This window comes from Herpailurus yagouaroundi, unplaced genomic scaffold, assembly GCF_014898765.1.
Source record: "Herpailurus yagouaroundi ecotype Mexico unplaced genomic scaffold, PumYag 188, whole genome shotgun sequence".
NCBI lineage: Eukaryota > Metazoa > Chordata > Mammalia > Carnivora > Felidae > Herpailurus > Herpailurus yagouaroundi.
In genome coordinates, this window is record NW_024412419.1 from 39,171,711 (window position 1) to 39,198,398 (window position 26,688).

The following is a 26,688-nucleotide window of genomic DNA, read 5'->3' on the forward strand; positions in this document are numbered from 1 at the left end:
TTGGGTATGCATGTTTTGCTTTATTTTTAAACTAGACATAAAAAGATGATCAGCAAAATCAGAAGATTGTAAGCTGTTTACATCTGAGGTAATATTACAGTGTGTTGTGGTGGTACAAAGCATGTGTGTGTTTGCAAACTAAAATATACTCACGAACGAAAGATAAATTGCATGGTATGACAAAGTAGAATGCAAATAGTTATGATGCCCTGAGCGCTATTGAGTGGGTTTAAGTTACGTTAGCTGTTTTCTTAGGTACAGTTCAACTTTCTCATTTCCTGTGGTTTATCAGGGCTCTCTTGTTTTAAGTGCTTTCCTCCCCACGTACCCCAAACCCTAGACCCTTTGGATAAAATACTTTGAAATGTTGAATCTCAAGCATATTCCCAAAGTTTCACTGTGTCACCCTGAAACAGTAAATGAAAAGCTCACTGGCCACCTTCCATGCAGGGGAAGAAGCCTGAGGCCTCTTTTCAGACCTAGATTTTCATTTTCTATTTTGTGAGAACAGAAAATCAAAAGATACTGCCCATCTGGGATAACATAATAGGTTTTCTAGACTTTACGGCTGCCCCAAGTTCTTGAGACTATTTCTTGAGACTACGTGTTCTCTATGTAGATAACGCTAATGACAACAACACTGTTACCGGCATTGTAATATACACGTTAGGTACTTTATACACAGTGTGATCCTCACAAAGATCCTCCTGTGGCCGATGTGTTAGGGTCATTTTGTAGAAGAGGAAGCTGAAGCTCAGAGAAGTTATTTGCTTGAAATTGCAGACCGATTAGACGATAAAGCTGGGATTAAACCGAGCCTTGCCTGACCATACTCAATTCTGCCATTTCTCCATCCTGTGTGCACCTCCCCTTTACAAACTCAGGCTGCTCAAAGAAGTTTTAAAAAGAGTTGTTATTAAATCATTTTAAAAAACGAACCCATTGGATGAGAGCATAAATAACATTTTTATGAAGACTATTTTCCAGTTTAAAAATATTTTAGTAAGAAGCATGGCTTTGTTTTGTATTTTTATAAGTCTCTTTACTTTCCGGTTTGGCAGAAGATAACTGGATTTTCATATCTGCTTCTGCGCTCATTGTGTTGCATTGTTGTTTTGGCTGAACTATATGAAGAAGAAAATCCAGGCACATACATATACGTGGCTAGAAAAGGGAGATGTATTTTAGAAGCCTCTTCAGATGATTGGGTCATTCTTTTTTGATACTCTACCAAAACACATGGAAGTTTTTTAAAGGTTAGTTGCACTGTAGAATCTGAAACCGTATCAATGAACATTTTGTACTCTTTTACATTAACATCCATTTGTCTGTCTTGCCTTTTACTCATGCATGATGTTCTAACATCATCTGGCAAATATTGATCCAGTGAGTTATACAGATCTTCCAGATGTTGACACATTTCTTTATAGAATATTTAAAGATCAAATTCGTTATTATCCTTGGATGTAAATTTAAAAAAAAATTTTTTAAATGTGTTACTGTCACCACTGATCTCATCAGAAAAATAGTTAAGTACTGGGAAACTATTGAGCTTACATTGGTAGATACAGGTTTTCCAAAATTCGAATTTTCATTTGAAAACTGGTTTTTGTTTTTTGTTTTTTTTTCCCCCACAAATATGGTCAGTTGTTCTCTTTGCAGTGAGAGGTTCACTGTGTGTATTTTTGAGAAAATGTCTGACAGGTACCCAGCTCTCATAACCATCACATCCCCTCAATTTTTCGAGTAGAAATGGCGCCCTATGAACAAACAGCCCCCAAAGTCCGTCACACAAGCGCTTTTTCCTCAAGACGTGTTTCATTCAGCGTGTGGCTAAAGTGCTAGTGTGTCCTCAGCAGTCACGCCAGAAGAGTGAAAACGTGTACTCAGGTCCCAAATGAATGAAATCAACTTTTTATCACTTCACCGGAACATTCCTGAGTGAAACTTTTCTCTTTCTTTCTCTCTCTCTCTTTTTGCCGCAAGTGTGTGCTGGTGAGAAACGCAGTGACCAGTGGTTGGGTGCTCGATGGCGTGCTAAGGCGCTGCCAGTGTTAGTCACCATTGCTTTTATACCATCAGTGCGGATATCACCCCAGTGAGAAAGCAAGTAACACCTTCGCCGCAGAACTTTTTGACTCTCTGCACTTGTAAGAGCATCCACAGGCCACAGTTTGAGAATTGCTGAGCTAGTGTATGATAGAAATAGTATAAGAATATTTGGAAGTCAAACAGGAATGTAGCGTGAGCTTGAGTCCTCTGGTACTCAGTGGGGTGTGCGTTGCTCAACAGCTACAAGTTGTGTTCACAAGTTGGACAAAATGCCGCAAAAAGAGGCTCAAAAACTGCTATTTGAAATGCCCTAAATATGACACATAGAGTTACTATACCTTTATGCATCTGATAAAATATTTTACGAAGGTCCCTAACTTTTTGTGAGAAATAGTTAATTTTCTCTTTCCGAAGCTCAGCGTTTGGTAGGGAAGGGTAGTGTAGGGAGGAGGGGTAGATACAGCAGGTGGAAGGAACTGGCCTGGAGATAGAGCCAAAGCCACCCAGGTGACAATAGATAGATCCATGACCCCATGTGGGGACTCCTGTATTAGAATGGCAGTCTCTCTAAGCTTTCATCAAGAGTGGTATGAAGGAGGGGCGCCTGGGTGGCTCAGTTGGTTGAGCATCTGACTTCAGCTCCGGTCATGATCTCACGGTCCACGGGTTCGAGCCCCGCCTGGGCTCTGTGCTGACAGCTCAGAGCCTGGAGCCTGCTTTGGATTCTGTGTCTCCCTCTCTCTCTGCCCCTCCCCTGTTCACTCTCTGTCTCTCAAAAATACATAAATGTAAAAAAAAAAAAAAAAAAAAAAAAAAAGAGTGGTATGAAGAAGAAACAGATGAAACCCAGAAGGCCGGGGAAGGTGTATTCCCTGTACAGCAATCAGTAAAGCTACTTATGAATCTAATGAAGAGAACTTGATAGACTGTATAATAGTTTTTGTTAACTTTTATGTGTTAAGTAATCTCTACTCCCAACGTGAAGCTCAAACTCGTGACCCCAAGATCAAAAGTCGCACACTCTACCGACCGAGTGAGCCAGGTGCCCTGACTGTTTAAATAATTTTAAAGTTATTAATGATAGAGCAGTCAGTGATGAATCACATGCACTTTTGCTGGAATAATAAAATAAAGCCACACAGGAACTTCTCATGCTGTGTGGGATTGTGGAGGAGGGGCTGGGACTCAGGGACCTGAGTTCTCCTTTGGATTCTTCTGTTCACTGACTATGTGGCCTGGCTAAATTCTTCAGTTCAGCAGAGTTTTAATTTCCTTCTCTGTAAAATTATGGGACTACACTAAATCCTAAAGATTGTTGTAACTTCAGGAATCAGGTAGCATCAGATACATGAAACTCCCAAATTATCGAGAGGAAGTTTTCAACTTCCCTTTTTTTTTTTTTTTTTTTTAACCACATTTAAGGCTTTAAAAAATAAAGCACAAATTCATTAGAAATTGCCATTAGGTGCATATCTCATTGCCTCCTGGCCTGCTCTGATGATATTGTCCTTAAACTTTTCTAATGTAAAGGGCATATAAAATAGTTTATTACATTCTTTTAGTGGTGTTTTTATTATGTCAATGAAAAAATTAACATACAAGATAGGAGAGATTGACAGCTCCATTAAAAACAATATTATATAATATTTAGGATCACCTGTATGCTGCAGGGTGGTTGAGATGCCTGATCTGATTTACCATTATTTCCTCTTGACTAGGTAATTTACAAACTTTCTCAAAAGAATACTGATAATAAACCAAGCTAAAACTGGTGTGTGTGTGTGTGTGTGTGTGTGTGTGTGTGTGTGTGTGTGTGAGAGAGAGAGAGAGAGAGAGAGAGAGAGAGAATAAATGGTAAACCTAAGTTCACTCCATCAGCTTTAACAGTTGTGCCCTAGGTTCTAAGCCTAATGCTTATGATAATAGCTTGAGAATTTTGTTTTTAATTTTTCGAAGGACCACCTGAAGTGAAGTCTGATTTGCTTTCCTCTGGTTATTTATATGCAGATTAAACCTTGAAAAAGCACTAAAGAGATTTCGCTGTGGTTCCTCATTGGTTGTCTTAAATTTTGTTTTGTAGTGTATTAGCATAGTTTTGCTTTGGGATATCTGGGTGACACTTGGATCACACTTCACCAAATCTAAGTAGATATAATATCCTTGAACTATCTGTTTGTCTATGTCTTGGAACATATTCCTAATTACAAAGACCTTCTTTATCTTTATTTAGGATGCATAATTGTATACATGTAACTAGTTTCTCCTGAGATAATACCTTTACCTTTTCTTTATTTAGAGATACCATATTTGGTTTTTTGTTTCAGTTTTCTGTTAAAATGCCTTTTTTCTTCCCCCTCTTACAAAGAACAAACAACCCTATTATAAGTCTATACTTAGAGTTTGGGGTTTTATCTTATTTTTGGCATGTTTCTCCCCAAGGGACACCGCCTTTCTGTTTCAGACAGGTGCAGAAACAGACAGCTATGATACTGGAGCTTTCCAGCCTCCTCCCCACCCCTCATCAGAATGCATTCATTGAGAAAGGCCTTTGTAGGTAGGGGGATCCTTTAGAAAAGGCATACTTTTAATGGTTAACTTGATTTGCTCACAAAGAATCCATCAGTAGACCCTTTGAGTGGTGCTTTATTAAAAGAGGATCGGTGATCTCTTTTAAAGGTTCTCTAATTTACACTGAAAGATGTCTGGTCATTTTGCAGTTTCTCATTTGTACACAAACTAGCATATTTTGAGCCTGACTGTGTCATTGAAGACTGCGGTTTATTTGGAAAAGTCACTGTTCAGTCATGTAGCAAGCCAATATGTAAATAATTGCTTAGGTTAATTGCTTTTCTTTTAATTATAGAAATAAAACCATGCTTTGATTCAATTTTGTTTTATTAATCCCTTCGCACGGCTGAAAGCATTGCTGTGAAGTAAACTAGTTTACTCTAGCATGCATGTTGCCGAGAAATTGATTTGACCCTATTTTTTAGGAAATTGACTTTGCATGCACGTTATCTACTTCGTGAATGTATAATGATCTAAATGAAGGCAGAGATAGTTACTGAAATCTGTGTTTTTCATCATGAATGCAAAAAGTACACTTACAAAGTGAGTCTGATAGTTTTCCTTGAGGTATTTTGTTCTATAGGTTCACTATAGGTTGAGGAAAGAAAGAATGAATGAATTAAATAATTTCTATGTAGTATCTCAATGCTCTTGGGCATTATTTCACAATTGTTGATGATAACTAATAACACATTGCTTCGGGATTTGTTTTTTTCTCCATTTCCTTTTTTTTTTTTTAAGCAAAAAACAAAACATTTCCTCTTAAGCATGTCACGTGGGATGCCTTCTCTGACTAATACCCAGATCTGCTGAAAGTTCTCATAATCCCTCGTGTTAGATCATCTAATTAGTTGTTAACCGTGCCCCCTTCCTTAGTCTGTGAGGTACGATGCCCAAGAACACCTTCAGCAAAAAAGATTCCTCCATTTTCCCCATCACAGCAATTTCAGTATTTTCAGGGGGAAAAAAAAAAAAAGTGTTTCCTTAGCACAATGCTTCAACATTTTTTTTCTCTTAAAGTCACAAATACTTAATTCTGGTACCTAGTCATTTGGTAGGTTGCTCATTTTGGTTTATTAAAAGTTATCATTTTATGTTCCATATATATCATTTTTGAAGAATTAAAATATACAAAAATATGCCTGTTAACTTTAATATTGTTCATCTTTGTGATCAATAAAGTACTTTACAGTCCTTCAGAATGTCTATGTGATAAAAGAGAATTTTAGGGTTGATAGAGATTTCTGGTAAATTTAAGACTGGTAACAGTTTGATATATTTAATTCTTATATTGAATTCATCTTTATTTAGTTTTGAGGTTTTGGTTTTTTGGTTTTGTTTTTTTATTTGAGAGAGAGAGCAGGGAAGAGGGGTAGAGGTAGAGAGAATCTTATTTTTTTAATGTTTATTTACTTTTGAGAGAGAGAGAGAGAGAGAGAGAGAGAAAGAACACAGAGAAGCAGAGAGGGGGAGAGGGAGAATCCCAAGCAGACTCTGTGCCTTCAACGCAGAGCCCAACATGGAGCTCGGACCTGTGAACTGTGAGATCATGACCTGAGCTGAAATCAAGAGTTGGATGCTTACCTGACTGAGCCACCCAGACGCCCAGAGAGAGAAAGAATCTTAAGCAGGCTCCGTGCTTAGCATGGAGCCTGACGCGAGGCTCTATCCCAAGACCCCGGGATCAGGAACTGAGCTGAAGTCAAAAGTCTGACGCTCAACTGACTGAGCCACCCAGGCGCCCCCCAAGGCTTTGTTTTTAAAAAAAATTTTTTTTTTCAACGTTTATTTATTTTTGGGACAGAGAGAGACAGAGCATGAATGGGGGAGGGGCAGAGAGAGAGGGAGACACAGAATCGGAAACAGGCTCCAGGCTATGAGCCATCAACCCAGAGCCCGACGCGGGGCTCGAACTCACAGACCGTGAGATCGTGACCTGGCTGAAGTCGGACGCTTAACCGACTGCGCCACCCAGGCGCCCCCAAGGCTTTGTTTTTAAATGGGGGTTGTAAATCCAGGATTGGGAAAGAAATAATTGACATGGCATAATTAAGCTCTCTACTTTCTCCGTGAATTTACTTTTGGAGCAGCTATTTAAATTCTAAAGGCTTTTTGGAAACTTTTGAAATCTGGTGTTCATGAACCTTAGTTATTTCTGAAGTTTATTTATAGAGAATAAAAGAAGGTTCAGGATGAATTTACAAGTATTCAGATTAAGAGTTTATATTTTTGTTTTAAACACTTTTAATAAGTATACGTATATACGCATACACACATGAATTACATTAGAGGTTCAAAATAGCATTACGTTTACATAACAAGTCTTGTTTGATTAGTACTTCGTAGTTTGCAAAGTGATGCCAAACCCATTCATATGTCAGCCTTACATAGCCTCGTAAAATAAATACTCTTACTAGCCTCTGTTTTTCAGATTAGAAAATTAGGGCTCACAACGGGTCAGAGATGTGTCTGATGTAGTAAAGCTGAGACTCAACCCTAGATCTTTGGACTTCTCCTTGCCCTCTTTCCGATGCTTCATGCTTTTTGAAATATTTCAGTACTTACCAATGTATTTGTGTTTTGTGTACTAATAATCATAATTCTTAATGTGCTTTATCCAGAATAATTGCTGAAAGACATCATGTACGTAGCAGACTTTGCATGCTGCTCAGCAGATTGTGAGCGCTTAACTGCCTCTTAGACATCCCTAGTGGAAAAGTCAAAGTACCTGAACTTAACACATCCAAAACAGAACTTATCGTTAGTGCCATGGGAGCCTGACAGGGTGTGCACTGGGGTACAGCGGTGCCCAGGACAGATGAGACCCTCACCCTCGTGGAACTCATGTGGCACTTTGTGGAGCCAGCTGGGGAGACAGATATGAAATAATCACAGCATAAGTAATGTAATTGAGTTGTGGTAACTGCCACATGGAAGGGTGGAACCTAGAGAGCCTTCGCAAAGGTGCCCGACCTACCTGGATAGGAGGCCGGAGAAGTCTCCCCGGAAGGGATCTCAGTTTACAGCTGAGATCTAAGAGGACAAGGAGCTGTCCAGGCAAGAGATGGGCAGAGGGGTGGGGAGAGACTGCTCTGGGAGAGGCAGTAGCCCATGTGGTGGCCTTGCGGTGGGAATTATCACAGTGTGCTCAAGGAGCTGAGAGAAGGAGAGGAAAGGCAGCAAAGACAAGGGTTGGGGGCAGTCGCAGATATGAGTCTGCTGAGCAGGGCCAGGGCCAGGTCGTACTGGGTCTAGTAAGCTGTGTTGAACATTTTGGATTTTATCCTGAGCCATCAGAAGCCCTTGACGGATTTTAAGTGGGAGAGATTCCTCCATAGTCAAAACGGAAAGCATTTCTTGACATTCTTTTTTGCTTTGAGACTTTCAGTGAGACTCTGATGAATCAGAAGGTTGTCTCGGTGAGGCATTTGTATTTCAATCCAGTCATCTCAAACTGGGGAAGTATTTATATATATAAACATTCGTAAAGTATTCACACCAACTAACAGAACCTGGAAGAAAACAGGAGAGTCCCTAAAATCCTACTAAAGCCAGTAGACTTGAGGCACCTTTTTCTCTCAGTCTCCCCTGACTCATCACTCTGCCGGGATTTTTAAATGTTAGAATTCTAGAAGTTTGGGTGTGGGTCATCTTCTCACCCTACTCTCTTTCAAGGGGGTTGTGCCTCTGTTCCCATGACAGTAGCAGTTCTAAGTTTTCTCTTCAGCTCAGACCTCTCCTCTGAGCTGAAGACCGACTCAGGCAAATGCCTCCTTAACATCTCTACCTGGAGAGCCCTCTCAGTCTCTGGGAACTCACCACGTGTCAACGCGCTCCTGCTCTTCCTCTCTGTACCTGTTCCTCGTTGACCACGACATCCTCCTTTGGTCTTAATTGAATTCTAGAGAGTGTCCAAATCCCTTTCTGTTTTGACTGTAGAGGAACTGGGGGGAACAGGGACAGGAGTGGGGAAAAGCAGGAGGCCTGTAGATCCCCAAAGCAGTAGAAACATCAGTGGTCTGGGAACCAAAAGGCACACCTTTTAAAACAGCTGGGGAGACTGAATTTGCAGATCAAGTGCAGTCAGTTAACGTGAGAAGTTTTGTAAAACGGTGCAGTGTTAATTTTTGTCCAAGGTCACGTAGCAAGCAGTAGGCGAAGGCAGGGACCCAGGAATGAGGCTGGAGGAGGTGCATTCATCACCCCGAGGGCCCGGCTCCATTTCATATGTTGGATGCCTACTGTTGTCTCCCTACCTAGGTTAGCAAAACAGCTAGCATGGCCAGCAAAGGAATTGTTCAGGGAAAAAGGGGTTTCCATATAACAAAAAAAAGTCAACAAGTTAACGCTTCCAAAGGAGTGTTTTTCATGTATTTTACATCTTCCCAGTCTTCGTGAATTTTATCTTTTTAGTCCTTGAGGTCATCATTAGAAGCATCAGCTCTTGCATTATTCTGGAGATGCTTGGAGTTCTTGAGGTGGGACAGAGATGTGTGCCCTTTTAGTGAATATTCTAGAATCGTTTTTTCCTTTTCCTTTTCCCTTACAGGCTGTGTTCATTCTTCCTTATCTCTACTGTTGATAAGCCTGAGTCTTACCACATGCTTCTTATCACCCCTTTTGCTTACCCTCTCCTCCCTTTTCACTTTATTGCTTCTTAAACTTGTACTTGGGACTTGGCTCTTGTAGCTCTCAGGGCCAGCATGTTCTTTTTCTCTCTTTCTGAGTTAGGGAACACACTGGATGCAACTTTTTGGATTTGAAAGTGTTTAATGTTCTCTACTTGAGAAAGTAATAGTGCATGTAAATCCCATTTCCAAAACTACACGAGGGAAAGTTCTTGCTAATAAATTCAGAAAGAATATGAAATTAGAAATCATTGTTTTATTCCCTTTATTGAAATAATAGGTCATCAGTTGATACTAAAATGGTGAAAAGTTGATTGAACACTTTAAAATGGAGGGGTCAGGCTGACTCCTCCAAATCTACTGATGAATAATAGTAACAAATATGACATAACACAGGGGTTGGCAAATTTTTTTGTAAAGGGCTAGAGAGTAAATATCTTGGGCTTTGTGGACCAGATGGTCTATGTAGTTGTAGTAAGAAAGCAGTACATAAATGAATAGGTGTGACTGTGTTCCCATCAGGCTTTACTGATAAAAACAGGCAGTGGGTCAGATTTGGTTTATAAGCTGTGGTTGGCTGGCCTTCAATATAATAGGAAGTATGCAGCACCACCTATGAAGTACTCTTATCAAAAAAATCCAACCTGCATCAGATCAAAGCACCAGGTCTAATCACACACTTTTCAGAAAATGGAACAAAAGAACAAATTAAATGACATGCAAACTCCAGGCTGTGGGACATTCTATAGGATGAATAATAGTCTGGTGTCTCAAGCAAATCAGTGCATGAAAAAGGGAGTTAAAGGGTTCTTGTGGGGAAAAAAAAAAGAATCAAATGTAATATGTGGAGTTTGAGTTCCTTGTTGGAGCAAACCAATTGTATAGTACATCTTTGAGACAGTCAAGGAGATTTAAATATTAGATGATTTTAAGGGATTACTCTCAATTCTGTTAAATGTGATATCGGCAGGGTAGTTACTTCTCAGCAAAAAATACTGAAATGTTTGTAGGTGAAATGGCATGATGTCTGGGATTTACTTTAAATCATTCTAGTAAACAAGTATATGTAGTGGGTGGGTGGGGAACAGACGAAACAATTGGCAAAATTTGGTAATTGTTGAAACTGGGTGATAGATACATGGGGGGTTATTAGTCTCTTTCTATTTTACATGTTTCAAAATGTTCAGAATAAGTTAAAGTTGAATGTACCCCAGAAAATATATGTGTCCGTGGCGGTGGTGGGTGCGTGGTACCTAGAAAAAGAAGGAAGAACCAAATTAAAAAATATATTTTATATAATTAGAAGAATTTTTGTTTTTATTTCTGGTTATATTCGTTGGAGTAGTAGCACTTCCTACATTTTTCTCGGTTGAAGTTCCTCCTGTCACTTGGAAATGGAATTCTTATTTTCACATTCTGATTTCAAATAGCACTCCCTGATTACATGTGCCACTGGTATTCATTATGCCATTTAGGTTTTGTTCAGAAATAGAAATTGAATTATTTCACCCTACTGCTTTGCGATTGCATGGATAAAGATCTTGATTGGCTCTTCGGTACTGAGTTTGCCCACCAGTGTGACAACCTTTCATTTTAAAATTATGCACAGGAAAAAACAAATGGGGGGGGGGTTGGAAACCATAAAACAACAAGAATTTATATTTTTAAAAAGTGACTGATGGAGGAAGCAAGTCACGCAATTAGTGTGAGAAGCAGAGCAGCGAATCAGAACAAATAGCTGCTTGCAGAGACGAATCAGTGGGATGTAAAAATGCATCACCGTAACCTACATTTTTTTCTACCAAGAGATTTGCAGCTGACTATCGAGTGACTCATTCCTATGCTGGGAGGGTGAGGTAATGCTCTTGTGAGGGGTGATGTCATCTTACTACCTGAACCGCATGCATACATCATTTCTTGTGGCTCTCAAGGAAAAGCACCATCTGCTTTCACATATGCAGCCTGAAAGACTCTACAAAGATCAGTGCAAAGGTTAGCGGCCATGGGTATGACTCATCAGCAGCCAATTAGTGAAGAGCAGCTCTTTCAAAGTGAGCTTTTAAAATCACGATCTAGAAATACGACATGATGTCCTGAATCATAGAATGCTTTTTGTTGTTGTTTTGGGTTTTGCACTTTTCTCACTGAGTTAATGCTGTTGAACGTCTAACTTTTAAAATAAGGCAGTTCTTCTCAATATGGTCAATCACCTCAAATCTTCTTGGTTGTTTAAACCATATATATATGTATATATGTGTATAATTTTTTTAGTATATGTGCTGCCAAAGCGAGCACTAAACCATATTTTTTAAAGATTTTTTTTATGTTTATTTATTTTTGAGAGAGCGAGAGTGCACATGATCAGGGGAGGGGCAGAGAGAGAGAGGGAGACACAGAATCCGAAGCAGGCTCCAGGCTCTGAGCTGTCAGCACAGAGCTGGATGCAGGGTTCGAACTCATAAGCTGTGAGATCATGACCTGAGCCGAAGTCAGACACAACCCACTGAGCCACCCGGCGCCCCTAAACCATATTTTTAATAGCAGGATGTTTGTTTTCTTTTACATTTGGAGGCATATATATAGATCATCTTTAAAACAGAAACGAATTTTAATCTGTATTAGTTGGGCAGTTTTTTGTTAGCGGTTTTTTAGTTTTTGATTTTTTGCACTGAGGAGCCATTGTGTTTCTTAAGGATCTGCTAGTGTTTTAGGAGAAAAGAGGTTGTTAATGGCAGAGGAAACAAGTCAAAATAAGTGTTATCTGTTTACTACAGACCTTCTAGCCCCTCTTCCTCTTTCTTGTAGTGATGCACACCTGCTTTCCCTGTTTGTCCTTAACTGGTGCTGCTGTTGACTTGACCAGACGACCGAACTACCCATTTTTTAACTTTATCATAATCTGAATTTACTATTCTAGTAAATAGGATAGAGAATACCTAACATAATACGAAAGGGAGACAACAGTAAATACTTGATTTTCTAACTGATAGGTAATTCAAAATGGGAGAATGGGAGATCATATTGCCTACATATTGTTTTTATAGGGTATGTATACTAATGACCTAAATCCGCTCTTAATGACAACTTCAAGTTGGACATTCTACAAAAGATAAAAAGGAAAGTTTTAATTTTTAAAAACTAAAATAAGAAAGCAAAGAATAGGGGTGCCTGGGTGGCTTGGTCGGTTAAGCGTCTGACTCTTGATTTTGGGTCAGGTCATGATCTCACGGTTTTGGGTTCGAGCCCCATGTCAGGGTCTGTGCTGGCAGTGAGTGAGGAGCCTGCTTGGGATTCTCTCTCCCTCTTTCTCTGCCCCTCCCCTAGTCACACGCACACCCGTGTCTTTGCTCTCTCTCAAAATAAACACACTTAAAAAAAAAATGGATAAAATAGTAATGTGAAAACTCTGAGGTCATATGAGGTGGTATACATACTGGTGCCATTCAGGAATTTATTTAAAATCAAATGTTTGTCAATAAAGAGTAAGAGTTGGAGATCTTTAAATACCCAGAATCAAGATGAACCTTTGCTAATGGTATCGCCCTCTGAGTTTAATTACAGAGCTCCTGCAAGATTTTATTACCTTTCTTTTCTTTTTGACCTCTTCTTTAGAAATAATTTCCAACTACAAAAAGTTGCACGAATAAAAATGATAACAATAAAAAGAAAGGGCCAACCTTTATATACCCAGATTCACTTACCCCAAATCTTGTTTGCTTTATCATTTCAGTTGTCTCTCTTTCTCTCTTTTTTCCTCCCCCACCCCTCCTACACACTTTTCCCCCCCTAAAACGTGTAGAGATAAATCAGCTATCCATCATGGCCTTTTGTTCTAAATGCTTCACTTGTATTCCTGATAGAGATATTCTCTTACATAATCACAGCATAGTTATCAACTTCGTAAAGTTATGTCGATACTTTAATCTAATGTCTGTATTTTTCAGTTTTATCAGTTGACCTAGTACAGGCATACCTCATTTACTGTATTTTACAGATACTGTTTTTACAAATCGCAGGTTTGCGGCAACCCTGCATTGAGCAAGTCTGTCGGCACCGTTTTTCCAACAGCATTTGCTCACTTCGTGTCTCTGTGTCACCACTGGTAATTCTTGCAATATTTCAAACGTTGTCATGTATTTGTTATGGTGTTCTGTGATCAGTGACTGTGACTAGCTGAAAGCTTATATGATGGTTAGCATTTTTTAGCAATAAAGTATTTTTTAATTAAGGTATTATGTTATTTTTTAGACATAATGCTATTACATACCTAGTAAACTACAGTACAATGTGAACATAGCTTTTATTGGCACTGAAAGACCAAAAGTTCATTTGACTTGTTTTATTGAGGTGGTGTAGAATCAAACCCACAATATCTCCGAAAGATACCTGTGATGTCTTTTATAGTGTCCTTTACCTCTAGTGTAGCCTCTGGTCTAGGGTCAGGTAGTTCATTTATTTGTCCCATTAGACTCTCTTAATCTAGATTTTTCTACAGACTTTGTCTTTTCTGACATTGATATTTTTGAAGAAAACAGTCTCTCTGCCCTTTTATTTAAAAAAATAGACATTTCTTCATTTTGTGCTTATCCAGTGCTTCCTGGTTATTTAGATTGTACATTCTTGGCTTAGAATACTGAGTAGGTGATGTGTCCTCTCCTAGGGAATCACATCTGTCACTTATTGATGATGTTAATTTTGATCATCTGGTCAAGGTATTATCTAAATTCTCCACTCTATAATTATTGGAGTTTTTTTGCTTTTGTTTCTATTTTTAGTTTCTTGTAACTAATAAGCAGTCCGTGGGGAGACACTTTAAGACCATGCAAATATCCTACTCCTCATCACAATTTCCACCTTCTTAGACTTAACACCATTGCTGAATTTTGCTTGATGCAGTCTTTACTGTGATGGTTGCAAAATGCTAATTTTTCTAACTTCACCCCTCCCGTCATATTTGCCAGTAGACACTTAGCATTTTATTGCAGTAACAGCCCTCCCTTCTCCCCCATGTATTATTTATCTATTTGTTATCAGTATGGACTCACGAGTTCTTTTTGTTTTCTTCTTCAGTACATTATAATTCAGTACTCAATTATTTTGGTCCTTAAATTGCTCAGTGACCAGATTTGGTGAATGGTATACTTCTATCTGGTTTGAACATATCCTTACTCTCTAGAATAATAAGATTCTAAAGTCTCATCTTGTGCCTACCCTGCCCCAGCCCTTGGAATCAGACATTTCTCTGAGGAGCCTTGATTCCTTTGGTGGGAAGTAGAATTGGATAACACAACCCAGGCACTAGGTTTGGGTGTATTGCTTTCACAGCCACTGTATACACGTTGTAAACATAAACGTAGAAGCATTAGCATATGAGTTAAGTATTTCTTAGAGGTACAATAAACAGTTCTTGAGAATGTAGTGCTGTCTCAGCTCATAGAGCAGAAAGCAAGGTACAGTACTAAGGAATGGGCAGTTTTTTGTCAGCAATCTTACATTGCTAAAATTTTCTTGGTTTTCAAAGCAAAAACATAAATGAAGCTAACTTGAAGGCCAGATAGGATTTCAGTGGGCATTTTTGGTACAGGAAGGTGTTCCAGGAAGAAGAAATGACATTGACAATGACATAACTGAAACAGTAACAGTAACAATTATGCTTAAGTGTTGATGCCCAATTTCTGCCCATGTAGGGAATAGTAGAAGACAAGGAGGAAGCAAAGGTTGTTTGAGGTCATGTTTAGAGAACTTTGAATATCAGATTTAGGATTTGGGGTCTTTATAAGATAATACAGAACTGTTGAAGATTTTTGAATAATGTCATAACAAGCTTAACTCTGACTCAGAGATTAATCTAGAAGATAGGTAGAGTTTAGATTGAGGAAATTGCCAGTTAAGAACTGTAAAGAGGCTGTTATAATAGTTCAGGCAGGAGGTACAAGGATTTGAACTAGGAAATGAAAGAGAGAAGTAGATTAGAATAGTGGTTTTCTACCAGCCCTTTAGAATCCCAGGGTGTGGGGCTGAGCTAGAAGGGAGGGAGGATGTGTGAGCACTTTTAGTGACAGTATGGGCATTTTCAAGTAAGTATCTCTTTAATGATAGGATTGAGGAACAAAGAAATACAAAGAGAAATTTTGTTAGAAAAAAGTTAAGGTCAACATTTTATTTGCAATTTTTTTTTTTGTTGATTAAACCCATACTTCTTTTATATTCTCTTTTTCTAAAGTTTTGGGCCTGGATGATCAGGAAAACAGTGTTGTCCTTAGCTGAAGTTAAGTCAAATCGTATATATTTTAAATACCGAAAGGTCAGTGTCACAAAGCCATGCACTAATACCCATTCTCCAGAAACAAGGTGTTCATAGCCAAAACCTTTACAGTTACCCTGAACTCTTTTCTTTTGCTTATACTATACAGGGAATCCCCCATGAGCTCCTCTGGGCTTGGCCTTCCAGATCTGACACCCTGCAGTACCTCTGGTGCTATCAACCTAATTGGAGCCATCACATCTCTTGGCTTCAGCCTGCTCTCCATGCCTCGGTCCTTCCCGCTATAGCCTGTCCATCTTCCTTGTGCTTCCTCCAAAGTGGAGGGCGTGCTTCCACCTTATGGCCTTTGCAAAGGCTATTCCCCAGATGTCAGCATGGTTAACTGGCCCAAGTTTAGATTTTGCTCACATGTTACTTTCTCAGTAGGGTCTACCCTGTGCTCCCTGTTGACAGTCCCCCTCCCCTCCCACACACATTTCTAGTCTCCCTTTATCTTGTTCTATTTTTTCCTGTGTTATTTATCACCTCATATACTGTGATTATTCATTATGTCGTTTGTCTCCTGACACCAGAGTTTGAACTCCACAGGGCAGCGATTTTTTTTTTTTTTTAATTTGTTTTGCTCAGCGGTCTCTCCCCAAGCAACATACTCATGCCCAGCTCATAGTAGGCTCTCCATACACATTGTTAAAAGAAGGAAGGACAACTAAGAGCATAAAATCAGTAAGCTTTGTTACCAGGGTTCCGGGTCATAGCAGATTTGAGAACATAAATAAAAGATGGGATACTGCTTGAATTGACCTGTGTTCCGTGGATCTGAGCCTATGGTAGTAATTGCCCTGGATAAAACAGGTCTGGAAAATACCGCATATACTATCTGTTTGCTAGAAAAACGTATTGTATATTAGCATATGAATTGCTGTAACCTCTCCTTGAATTCACTTGATCACAAAACTCTTTTGGTAGCTCATGTATCATTATGGGACACCCATCACAAACAGAGTTTGAGAAAACCGTGCTAGAGTGTTACGCGTAGACCCCAGGAGAGATTGGCAGCTCTTTTTACATTGCTCTTGGTTGATAAATTGTGCCTCTCCACATGCTGCTCAGAAGGAGGCTAGAGAACATCAGGCTCAAGACTCCAGCTCTTTGTCACTACTTGTAAAGTTATGATCCCTTTTAAAATTTACCTTCTGTTTTGGGGGCGCCTGGGTGGCTCAGTCGGTTAAGTGGCCGACATCAGCTCAGGTCATGATCTCGCAGTTCGTGCATTCGAGTCCCATATTGGGCTCCGTGCTGACAGCTCAGAGCCTGGAGCCTGCTTCGGATTCTGTGTCTCCCTCTCTGTCCCTCCCTCGCTTGCACTCTCTCTCTCAAAAATAAATAAACATTAAAATAAAAAATATTTTTTAAAATTTTGCCTTCTGTTTTAGGTATTTGGGAATAAGATGATCATTCCTTCCCTGGATGGAGACCTCTTTCAGTGGGACCGGGACCGTGAGAGCATGGAAACTGTTCCTTTTACAGTTGAATCGCTTCTTGAATCTTCTTATAAATTTGGAGACGATGTTGTTTTGGTTGGAGGAAAGTCTCTCACTACCTACGGACTCAGTGCATATAGTGGAAAGGTGAGTGAAAATGTTGGATTATTTGGGGAGGAATCAGAATAAATAGGGCGAGAGGAAATAACTTAATAAGCTATACTATTACTGGCTGAGGTTTATTATTTTTCCCTGAGGATATTATTTGTTTGAATAAATGAATTACAAAGTAGAAAGGGCAAAATATTATTAAGAAAACTAAATGTATCCGAGACAACAGAATAAACAGCAGAGCCAGGAAAAGCAGGAGGAAGAGAACAAATCAATAAGGTCTAGTGTGTGTCAGTTGTGTTTTTCATACATTATATTGAAATCTTCATGATGTTCCTAGAGGTCACACATTCTTGTTTCCATTTGGACAGATGAAGAACCCTCCAAATATTAATAATAATCCCAATAAGAATAATTACTACTTACTTATCTAGTTTGATCCTGTAATCCAAGAGGAAAGTTGTGTTTATTTTACAGATGAGAAAACTTGAAACTTTAAAAGTTAAGAAATTTCCAAGGTTCAATTTGACTTAGGTCTGTGTGCAGAAAAAGTTATACCATTAAGACCCAGACTCTCTCTAATGTTAGGTTTCAGGATATAACCATCATCTGCTTCTAAGATTGGTCTTACAATATAAATCTCTTATTAGGAGTAACTAATTAAATACATCCTTTTTAGAAAGGTAAAAGTCTTGGGATGCCTGGGAGGCTCAGTCAGTTAAGTGTCTGACTTCCGGCTCAGGTCATGATCTCACAGTTAGTGAGTTCGAGCCCCGCGTCGGGCTCTGTGCTGACTGCTCAGAGCCTGGAGCCTGTTTCGGATTCTGTGTCTCCCTCTCTCTCTGCCCCTTATGGGCTTATGCTCTGTCTCTCTTTCCTTCAAAAATAAATAAACATTAAAAAAATTGATTTTTTAAAGAAAGGTAAAAATCTTTTTTTTTTAACTCTTAACCTTGATATGTGAATATTTTGTATATAGACTTAAGACTAGAACAAGGAAGAAGAGAAAAAATGACCTTTTGCCCCTTGACTTTCTCACACGTTAACGATTCCTTACTTAAGTGTTAGGCCCATAGCCCCCTCTTGCTCTTGCAGATGCTTTTCTGCCTTCTCCACTACCCACATCTGCTTTGTACTGAGGAGGCCTTGTGACCCTCTATCTCCTTCAGTATTCTCATCTCTGTGACAGTGGAATTGACCCCTATTGTCTGGTTCTCTATTTGATGTGCTGCTGCAAAATTCGGGTATTCTAGCACATGTGCTTCTTTCTGTGAAGATTTTAGCTCAGATCATACTGAGAGTCCTTCTTTGTTTTTCTAATGAAGGTTTGAAGGAGGTACTTTTTTTTTTTTTTTTAATTTTTTTTTTCAACGTTTATTTTATTTTTGGGACAGAGAGAGACAGAGCATGAACGGGGGAGGGGCAGAGAGAGAGGGAGACACAGAATGGGAAACAGGCTCCAGGCTCTGAGCCATCAGCCCAGAGCCCGACACGGGGCTCGAACTCACGGACCGCGAGATCGTGACCTGGCTGAAGTCGGACGCTTAACCGACTGCGCCACCCAGGCGCCCCTGAAGGAGGTACTTTTAAATAGTATGGCTACTAAAAGAGATTTACGTCTTTAAAAACCAAATTCTTCCATCATATGGAACTCTGAGGCCAATTTTTTTTAATACACCTGGACTTTTGTTAATGAAATTATTGCTAAGAGATCACAACCGTTTATGTCTTCTCGTGTATCATCCTTGAAAATCCCCCAAATAAAACTAAAATTATCTAAATCCTTAAAATAAGGATTTTCCCTTAATAATTCCAGAAATATTTATTGTTTCTTTTGTAGTTCTAAGTAACTCATTTTTGGAATTGGTAGCCTAACCGATGTTTCTTAATACTTGGGTATTACAGATCCCCACAATTTTTTTATAAATTATATAGATTCTTTTAATATCTCCGATCTCCTGTAACTTATGTATTCTTTACAGAATTTCTATCTGTCTTTTCAGGTGAGGTATATCTGCTCAGCTTTGGGTTGTCGCCAGTGGGATAATGATGAAATGGAACAAGAAGACATCCTGCTTCTGCAGCGCTCCCAGAAAACTGTTAGAGCTGTTGGACCTCGCAGTGGCAATGAGAAGTATGTATTCAGATCATGTGGCTGTTGATCATTAGTTCAGCAAAACCCAAATTTATCAGATTTTTTTCTTTATGGAAATTTCCTGAACTATTTTCTTGCCCGAAAAACACACAGCTCTTTTAAGAGAAATGTAGGCCCTAAATTAAAAATGGCCTCATGGGGGCCACCTGGGTGGCTTGGTCGGTTAAGCATCTGACTCCGGCTCAGGCATGATCTCACGGTTTGTGGGTTCGAGCCCCACATCGGGCTCTCTGCTGTCAGCGCAGAACCTGCTTCCAATCCTCTGTCCCCCTCTCTCTCTGGCCCTCCCCTGTGCGCAAAACACGTGCCCCCTCTCTCAAAAATAAACATTTAAAAATAAATAAATAAATATAAATGGTCTCGAGGTTTTTAACAAATCCTGAATTGAGACTCCCACCATATGCTTATGGAGATGATAACCAGAGGAAGGCCCATACAATCAATGTAGCAACCTCACTGATCATACAGATCAGTGAAAAGCTCTTAAGACAAAGTTAATGCACTTTATTTCAACTTGGGCCTCTTTGACCCTGTAGTTCTCTCTAGTCAGTAGTTTCATAGTGTGTTTGACAACCCAATTTTAAAATAACATTTTTGTCTATTTTCTTAAAGCGTTGAAGTATAATTCATTTGGTCAAATGCCTTTTTGTTTCCCTTTTCAAATAATGAGTTCCTTATGTAATTTTTACATTTAAATATGGGATTAAGAACCAAGATGGTTGGATTACTTATGTTGGTCCTAAATCACATGCTTGATTTTTTTTTTTAACCTACCTAATATTTAAATTTTAACTTGCCTCTGTAGTAAAAATAATTTGAGATCTCATCTTTATCTTTTGAAAGTGAACCAGATTTTCAGATATTATCTAATGTGATGCAATATAATTCAGCTTCCTTTCCTGTTTTCTTAAAATCAGTTAAGAATGTATTTCTATGTTCACTGGACTGTGAGTAGGGCTTTGCATCTGCTGGCAATCTGACCTTCTTTTTCCTGATGGGATTTTGTTTCCTTTTTTTAAAAAATGTTTTTAATGTTTATTTATTTTTGAGGGAGAGAGACAGCAGGCAGGGGAGGGGTAGGGAGAGGGAGACAGAGAGGATCCAAAGCGGACTGTGCTGACAGCCACCCAGGCGCCCCTGGGATTTCGTTTCCTTAAGTGTTTGAGTGCTTGCTGGGTGTCCAGCCACCAACAGGAACAGATGTCCATCTCAACAGAATTTTGAGTTACCAAAATAAGAAGAGTCCGGGGTCTAAGATCCATGTTCCTTAAGTTTATTTTTTAATAGATGTCAGGATTATTAGGTCATTTTCTATCTCAGTGACAAGTCATTATACTGTCAAAAGTTAAGTGATCTGTGTATTAATTGTAGAAGAAACATTGTTACTGCCACTTTATGGATGAGGACACTGAAATTCAGGAAAGGTTCAATGACTTGACAGATCTCGGGAGAGATTTGAGATTGGAGCTGAGGTGGTATGACCTTCAGTCTTGGTACACTGAATTACATTGCCTTTTGGGGCTATGTTTTCATATAAATACAAAACCGATGCATTTATCTTGCTGTGTACATTGATTTATTGGGACGAATTAATTTCTCTGCACTTGAATGAAATGTGCCCAGGCTTTAATTTAATTGACAAAGCACACTGCTGCTGGCCTCATTTTAAGGTAACTTTGGTGTGTGTTGAGAAAATCGCTCTGATTTGGAAATGTGAACATTTGTTAATTTTTGAGAGAAAATCTGTCCCATAGCCATTGTCAGTTTACAACTCAGATCCCAGGTTTCTAACAGATCAGGACAAGGTGATGCCCTCTTGTGGCATAAATCAGCAAAGCACTCCCAGAAAATTGTGTTGAGTTATTCTTTGTCTCCTCACAAAATTTTAGTGTTTGCTTCTTGAATCTGGAACAGTTCTTTATGATTTGATCCCTTTCCTTAAGTGTAAATTTCTAAAACAAACCTTTGTAAATTTAAGGTGGAATTTCAGTGTTGGCCACTTTGAACTTCGGTATATTCCAGACATGGAAACTAGAGCCGGATTTATTGAAAGCACCTTAAAGCCCAGTGGGAACAAAGAAGGGTCTAAAATTATTTCAGATGTGGAAGAACAGGAAGCTGCCATGATGGACACAGTGATAAAGGTGTCGGTTGCAGACTGGAAGGTTATGGCGTTTAATAAGAAGGGAGGACATCTGGAATGGGAATACCAGGTACCTAAACCCACCGAGAATTTATAAATACGTTGTTTTCCTTTCCCAGTTTGACCAAACTTATCGGGTAGAGGGAAATATCTCTCATTTTAGATTCTCAGCCTGTTCTCTCTGCCCTAAGAAATGTGCGGCTCTACACCTGTTAGGATGGCTACTCTGAAAAAGGCTACAGAAAACAAGTGCTGGTGAGGGTGTTCGCAGTCTCGTGCGCTGCTGCTGAGAGCGTAAATGGGCACAGCCGTATGGAAGACAGCACGGAGGGGCTTTGAAAAATTAAAAAGAACACTACCATATGATCCAACAATCCTATTTCTGAATATATTCAAAGGAAGTGAAATCAATATCTCGAAGAGATATCCGCACTGCCATGTTCAGCGCACCATTATTCACAATAACCAAGATAGAGACGCAGTCTAAGCGTCCATAGTAAGGCATGGGTAAGGAAAATGGGGTGCGTGTATATACGCAGTGAGCTATTATTCAGCCTTAAGGGGGGGAGATCCTGTCACTTGTGAAATCGTGGATGAACCTGGAGGACATTATGCTAAGTGAAATAAGCCAGGCCCAGAAAGGTAAACAGTGCATGATCTCCTGCATGTGGAATTTTAAAAGCTGAACACACAGAGCAGAGAGTAGAATGGTAGTTGCCAGGGGCTGGGGAGCAGGAGAAATCGAGAGATGTTGGTCAAAGAGTACGGAGTTTCGGTTATGCAGGATGAATATGTTCTGTGGATGTAATGTACAGTGTGGTGACTATAGTTAATGGTACTATATACTTGAAATTTGCTGAGGGTAGATTAAAACAATTTTTTTTCTTTGTTGAGGTATAATTGATGAATAAAAACTATGTACATTTGAGCTACACAGTGTGATGATTTGATATATGTATATGTTGTGAAATGAGGGTAGATTTCAAATGTTGACGCGAAAATAATGATGTGAGGCGATGGATATGTTAATTAGCTTGATTGTGCTAATCGTCTCACAGTGTATATACTGTATCAAAATATGGCATTGTATACTGTAAATATATACATTTTTTATTTGTCGATTATACCTCATAAGCTGGAAAAATTTTTACAATTGTGATTTTTAAATGTCATTTTAGGAGTTGAATTATGTAAATACTGCTTGAAATTCTATAAAATTTCTTGTCCATTTTTGTTCAGTTTTGTACTCCCATTGCATCTGCCTGGTTGGTTAAGGACGGAAAAGTCATTCCCATCAGTCTTTTTGATGATACAAGTTATGCATCTAATGATGAGGTTTTAGAAGATGAAGAAGACATTGTAGAAGCTGCTCGAGGAGCCACAGAAAACAGCGTTTACTTGGGTGAGTAGATGTCTCTTATCTAGTGACAGGACATACTGACGTTTAGGTTTTATTCCTACATCATTCCTTTCTACTTCAGCGGTGCCTATAGTAGTTGTAATTCCTAAATACAGTCTCTGGCTTAGGTTGCCCTTAAGATTTATACTTTGATTTACATTCCTGTTTTTTTCCATTTATCCACTTCTTTTTTTTTTTTTGATTTTTTAATGTTTATTCTTGGGGGAGAGAGAGAGCGAGTGAGCATGAGTGGGGAAGGGGCAGAGAGAGAGGGAGACAGATGATCCAAGCAGGCTCCGCACTATCAGCACAGAGCCCAATGTGGGACTCAAATTCACGAACCATGAAATCATGACCTGAATCGAAGTCGGACGTTGAACTGACCGAGCCACAGGTGCCCCATCCATTTATCCAATTCTGAAACTTTCAATTACCATGGCATATTCTTTTCCTCTGAGACCTATATCAGAAAGGCTTAGAGGGGTACCTGGGCAGCTCAGTCAGTCAAGCGTCTGACTTAGGCTCAGGTCATGATCTCGCAGTCCGGTCTGTGAGTTTGAGCCCCATGTTGAGTTCTGTGCTGACAGCTCAGAGCCCGGAGCCTACTTCAGATTCTGTGTCTCCCTGTCTCTCTTCCCCTCCCCTGCTTGCACTCTGTCTCTCTCTCTCAAAAATAAATAAACATTAAAAAAAAAAAAAAAAAAGGCTTAGAAATGTTGCTGGGGCTCCTGGGTGGTCAGTTGGTTAAGTGTCTGACTTTGACTCAGGTCATGATCTCATGGTTCGTGGGTTCAAGCCCCGGCTTGGGCTCTCTGCTGTCAGCACAGACCCTGCTTTGGATCCTCTGTCCCTCTCTTTCTCTGCCTCTCCCCCATTCGAGTGCACGTGTGCATGCATATGTGCTCGCTCTCTCAAAAATAAACATTAAAAAAAAGAGAGAAAAAAACTTTAAAAAAAGAAAGAAGTGTTGCCATCATACAGTATGTTGTGAATTACTCATATATCCTCAGAGTCTAAAACTTTCTACGTTTGTATTTGCATCTGGATTAATTGCCTTGAACTTCCCTACTAGAAGAGTTTTCCAGTAATTGCTGAAAATTATTATTCAGTGAGAAACATTGTAACTTATATATAACTTTCCGCCCCTATTTTTGTTTGGGTCACATTTGAGTGCTTCGGGCTTGATTCTTCTTTGAAAAGCATTTTGTAGCACATAAAGAAATACCTGGAATTAATCTAATTTTATTAAATCAAAATGACCCTTTTTGAAAAAAATCCTTGGTGCTTTATTCTAAACATAATTGATACTGTTTTCATTGACTCAGGAATGTACAGAGGTCAGCTGTATCTGCAGTCATCAGTCAGAATTTCAGAAAAGTTTCCTACAAGTCCCAAGGCCTTGGAATCTGTCAATAATGAATATGCAATTGTTCCTTTGCCAACAATCAAATGGAAGCCCTTAATTCGTAAGTGAATTAGGAACTTTTGTAATATTAGTGAGGTGTTCAGAGGCCTAATCATGACTGTCTTTGTCCTGGTATTGAATAGCACAGAGATTACAACTCATAGGTACTCTATTTTCTGACAAACTAGGAAGGCATTTGAGATGTCAGTGAATTTTAATGATCTTTTACATGATTTCATTGAAATAACAGCTGCTTCTAGAGAAATCAGTTGTTACCAAGATATTTCTCCAGACAACAGAGAAATATTCTTAACCATTCACTGACTGTGACTGAGTATCATTTAGCTTTTAACATATTTACGCTAAGAATATTTATGAAAAATTGCTTCTCGGCCTTTTGGCTAAGATCAAGTGAAGAATACTTATGAGACATTATCTGGTTATTACAGCATATTCTATGAGACACTTAAATGAGTTGAATGCAGATATTAGACCACCTACTTCCTTCAGTTATCTTTCTGTAGCTTGTGTAGTTTTTTATCACATACATCACATCCTATTTTAATTACTTGTTTAAATGACTCAGCTTCTCTACAAGGCTGTGCTTTTCGGGGGGGAAAGACCTTTGAGCCATTTGTGTGACTTAACATATTTGAACATTTTGTGACTTAACATATTTGTGGCTGAATATCTGTGTTTGGAATGAATGAGGTTCACGCAATTTCCCTGAAGCCTTAACATGTAAGATTTTACCATTTTCTTTCAGATTCCCCGTCCAGAACTCCTGTCTTGGTAGGGTCTGATGAATTCGACAAATGTCTTAGCAACGATAAGTTTTCTCATGAAGAGTACAGCAACGGTGCGCTTTCAATCTTGCAATACCCATATGGTGAGTGTGAGGAAGCTTGCATTGAAAATGCTGAGGTGTTTCTTTGCATTTATTTATTCCTTTGAAATGAATGGTTGCAATTCAAATGAAAGGTAGTCATTGGAAGGTAGAAAATAAAATATCTTGGGAGGCATAGTGTGAATGGTGGCCAAGGATACGGGTTCCGTAGTTAGATTGTTAGGGTTCAAATCCCAGTTTTGCCCCTGACACCAGGTTGGGCACACCCAGCTTATCTGCATCTTCGTTCCTTCATCTGTAAAGCGAGGATAGTAATCCTAGTATTTATCTACTGGGCTGTTATGAGGCCTAAATGAGATAGATAATACACATACAGTCTTAGCTAGCAGGGTGTCCTGCAAATAGTATTCAATAAGCATTCATTCTGGTGATTAGCTCTCATTTAGTTAAAAGCCTATTTAATATAAACTACATGATATCAGCCTGGATAATGAAGAAAACAGATGTTTCCCATAATACTGTGTGAAATGCTATAAAATGAGGGGATGTTAATTTTGTCCTTCGACAGGGGAAATTAGCGCAAAAGTAAGAGGAGGTAAAATTTGACATGAAATACATTCCTGGGTATTTAAAGTTAGGATGTATTTAGATATGAAAGTATTCCCAACAGTTACATGTTAAGAAAAACTCTCAAATCTGCATTAGGCCAAAGCATAGATTCCTCATCAGTCACCCTAGATGCTGGAACTGGGAAGTTATTGTAGAATTTAAATTGACAAAAACAGAAGGCTCTGACCTAGAAACATCAGTCTTTATCTGATGCTGATCAGAACACAAGGTAAGAGAGAATTGTGTAGTCTGTCCACGTGGTACAAAATAGAAGCCAAAAAGACAGGTTGCTTCCCAGGACAACCTCATTCTGACAGCGTGAAATGAACCAATGAGCGCGTTGGAGATGTTTTCTTTTCAGTTTGCGAAGAATGACTGATGGTATTTCATTGGTGTCTAAATGGAAGTAAAGTTTAAAATCCTTGGAGGAAGACTGAGTACTGTCTAACTCTCCCGAATTTAAAGAATTGAATTATTTAATGAGGTAATGAATGGGGTGGCCCTTAAGCTTTCTTTCTAGTCTTATTATTCAGTACAAAGAAGATCTGTGATGCTTATGGAATAAAGGAAAATAGGTTTGTATAAGAAAAAAGAAAAAGTAGGGTAATGAGGCTATTGAAATGTGTTAAAGAAGAGATGGAACTTTAATGAAAGGAACTGGTGATAGAAGGGACAGGAAAATAGAGAATTTTTTAACAATTAAAGGTGGCTCTATATTGGTTTATCTTTAAAAAAAAAACTTTTTAACCTTTGTTTTTGAAGATAATGGTTATTACCTACCATACTACAAGAGGGAGAGGAGCAAACGGAGCACACAGATCACGGTCCGATTTCTCGATAACCCAAATTACAACAAGAACATTCGCAAAAAGGATCCCGTTCTCCTCTTACACTGGTGGAAAGAGATAGTCGGAACCATTCTATTTTGTATCATAGCAACAACTTTTATCGTGCGGAGGCTTTTCCATCCTCATCCTCACAGAGTAAGACCTTTTTTAGAATTCTAATGTATCTCAAAGTGTGGG

General features: G+C 39.0%; 1 protein-coding gene across 2 annotated transcripts in view; it reads left to right on the forward strand.

Moving 5' to 3' along the window:
- EIF2AK3 (eukaryotic translation initiation factor 2 alpha kinase 3) overlaps nucleotides 1-26,688 on the forward strand; it is a 69,200-nt gene that overhangs the window by 14,076 nt on the left and 28,436 nt on the right. For both annotated transcript variants that reach the window (XM_040496803.1, XM_040496804.1), the window contains exons 3-9: nucleotides 16,947-17,141; nucleotides 19,109-19,239; nucleotides 21,239-21,473; nucleotides 22,643-22,805; nucleotides 24,128-24,268; nucleotides 24,974-25,096; nucleotides 26,426-26,646. In XM_040496803.1, coding sequence (XP_040352737.1) covers nucleotides 16,947-17,141; nucleotides 19,109-19,239; nucleotides 21,239-21,473; nucleotides 22,643-22,805; nucleotides 24,128-24,268; nucleotides 24,974-25,096; nucleotides 26,426-26,646 — 1,209 coding nt within the window. The remainder of the gene's footprint in view (nucleotides 1-16,946; nucleotides 17,142-19,108; nucleotides 19,240-21,238; nucleotides 21,474-22,642; nucleotides 22,806-24,127; nucleotides 24,269-24,973; nucleotides 25,097-26,425; nucleotides 26,647-26,688) is intronic.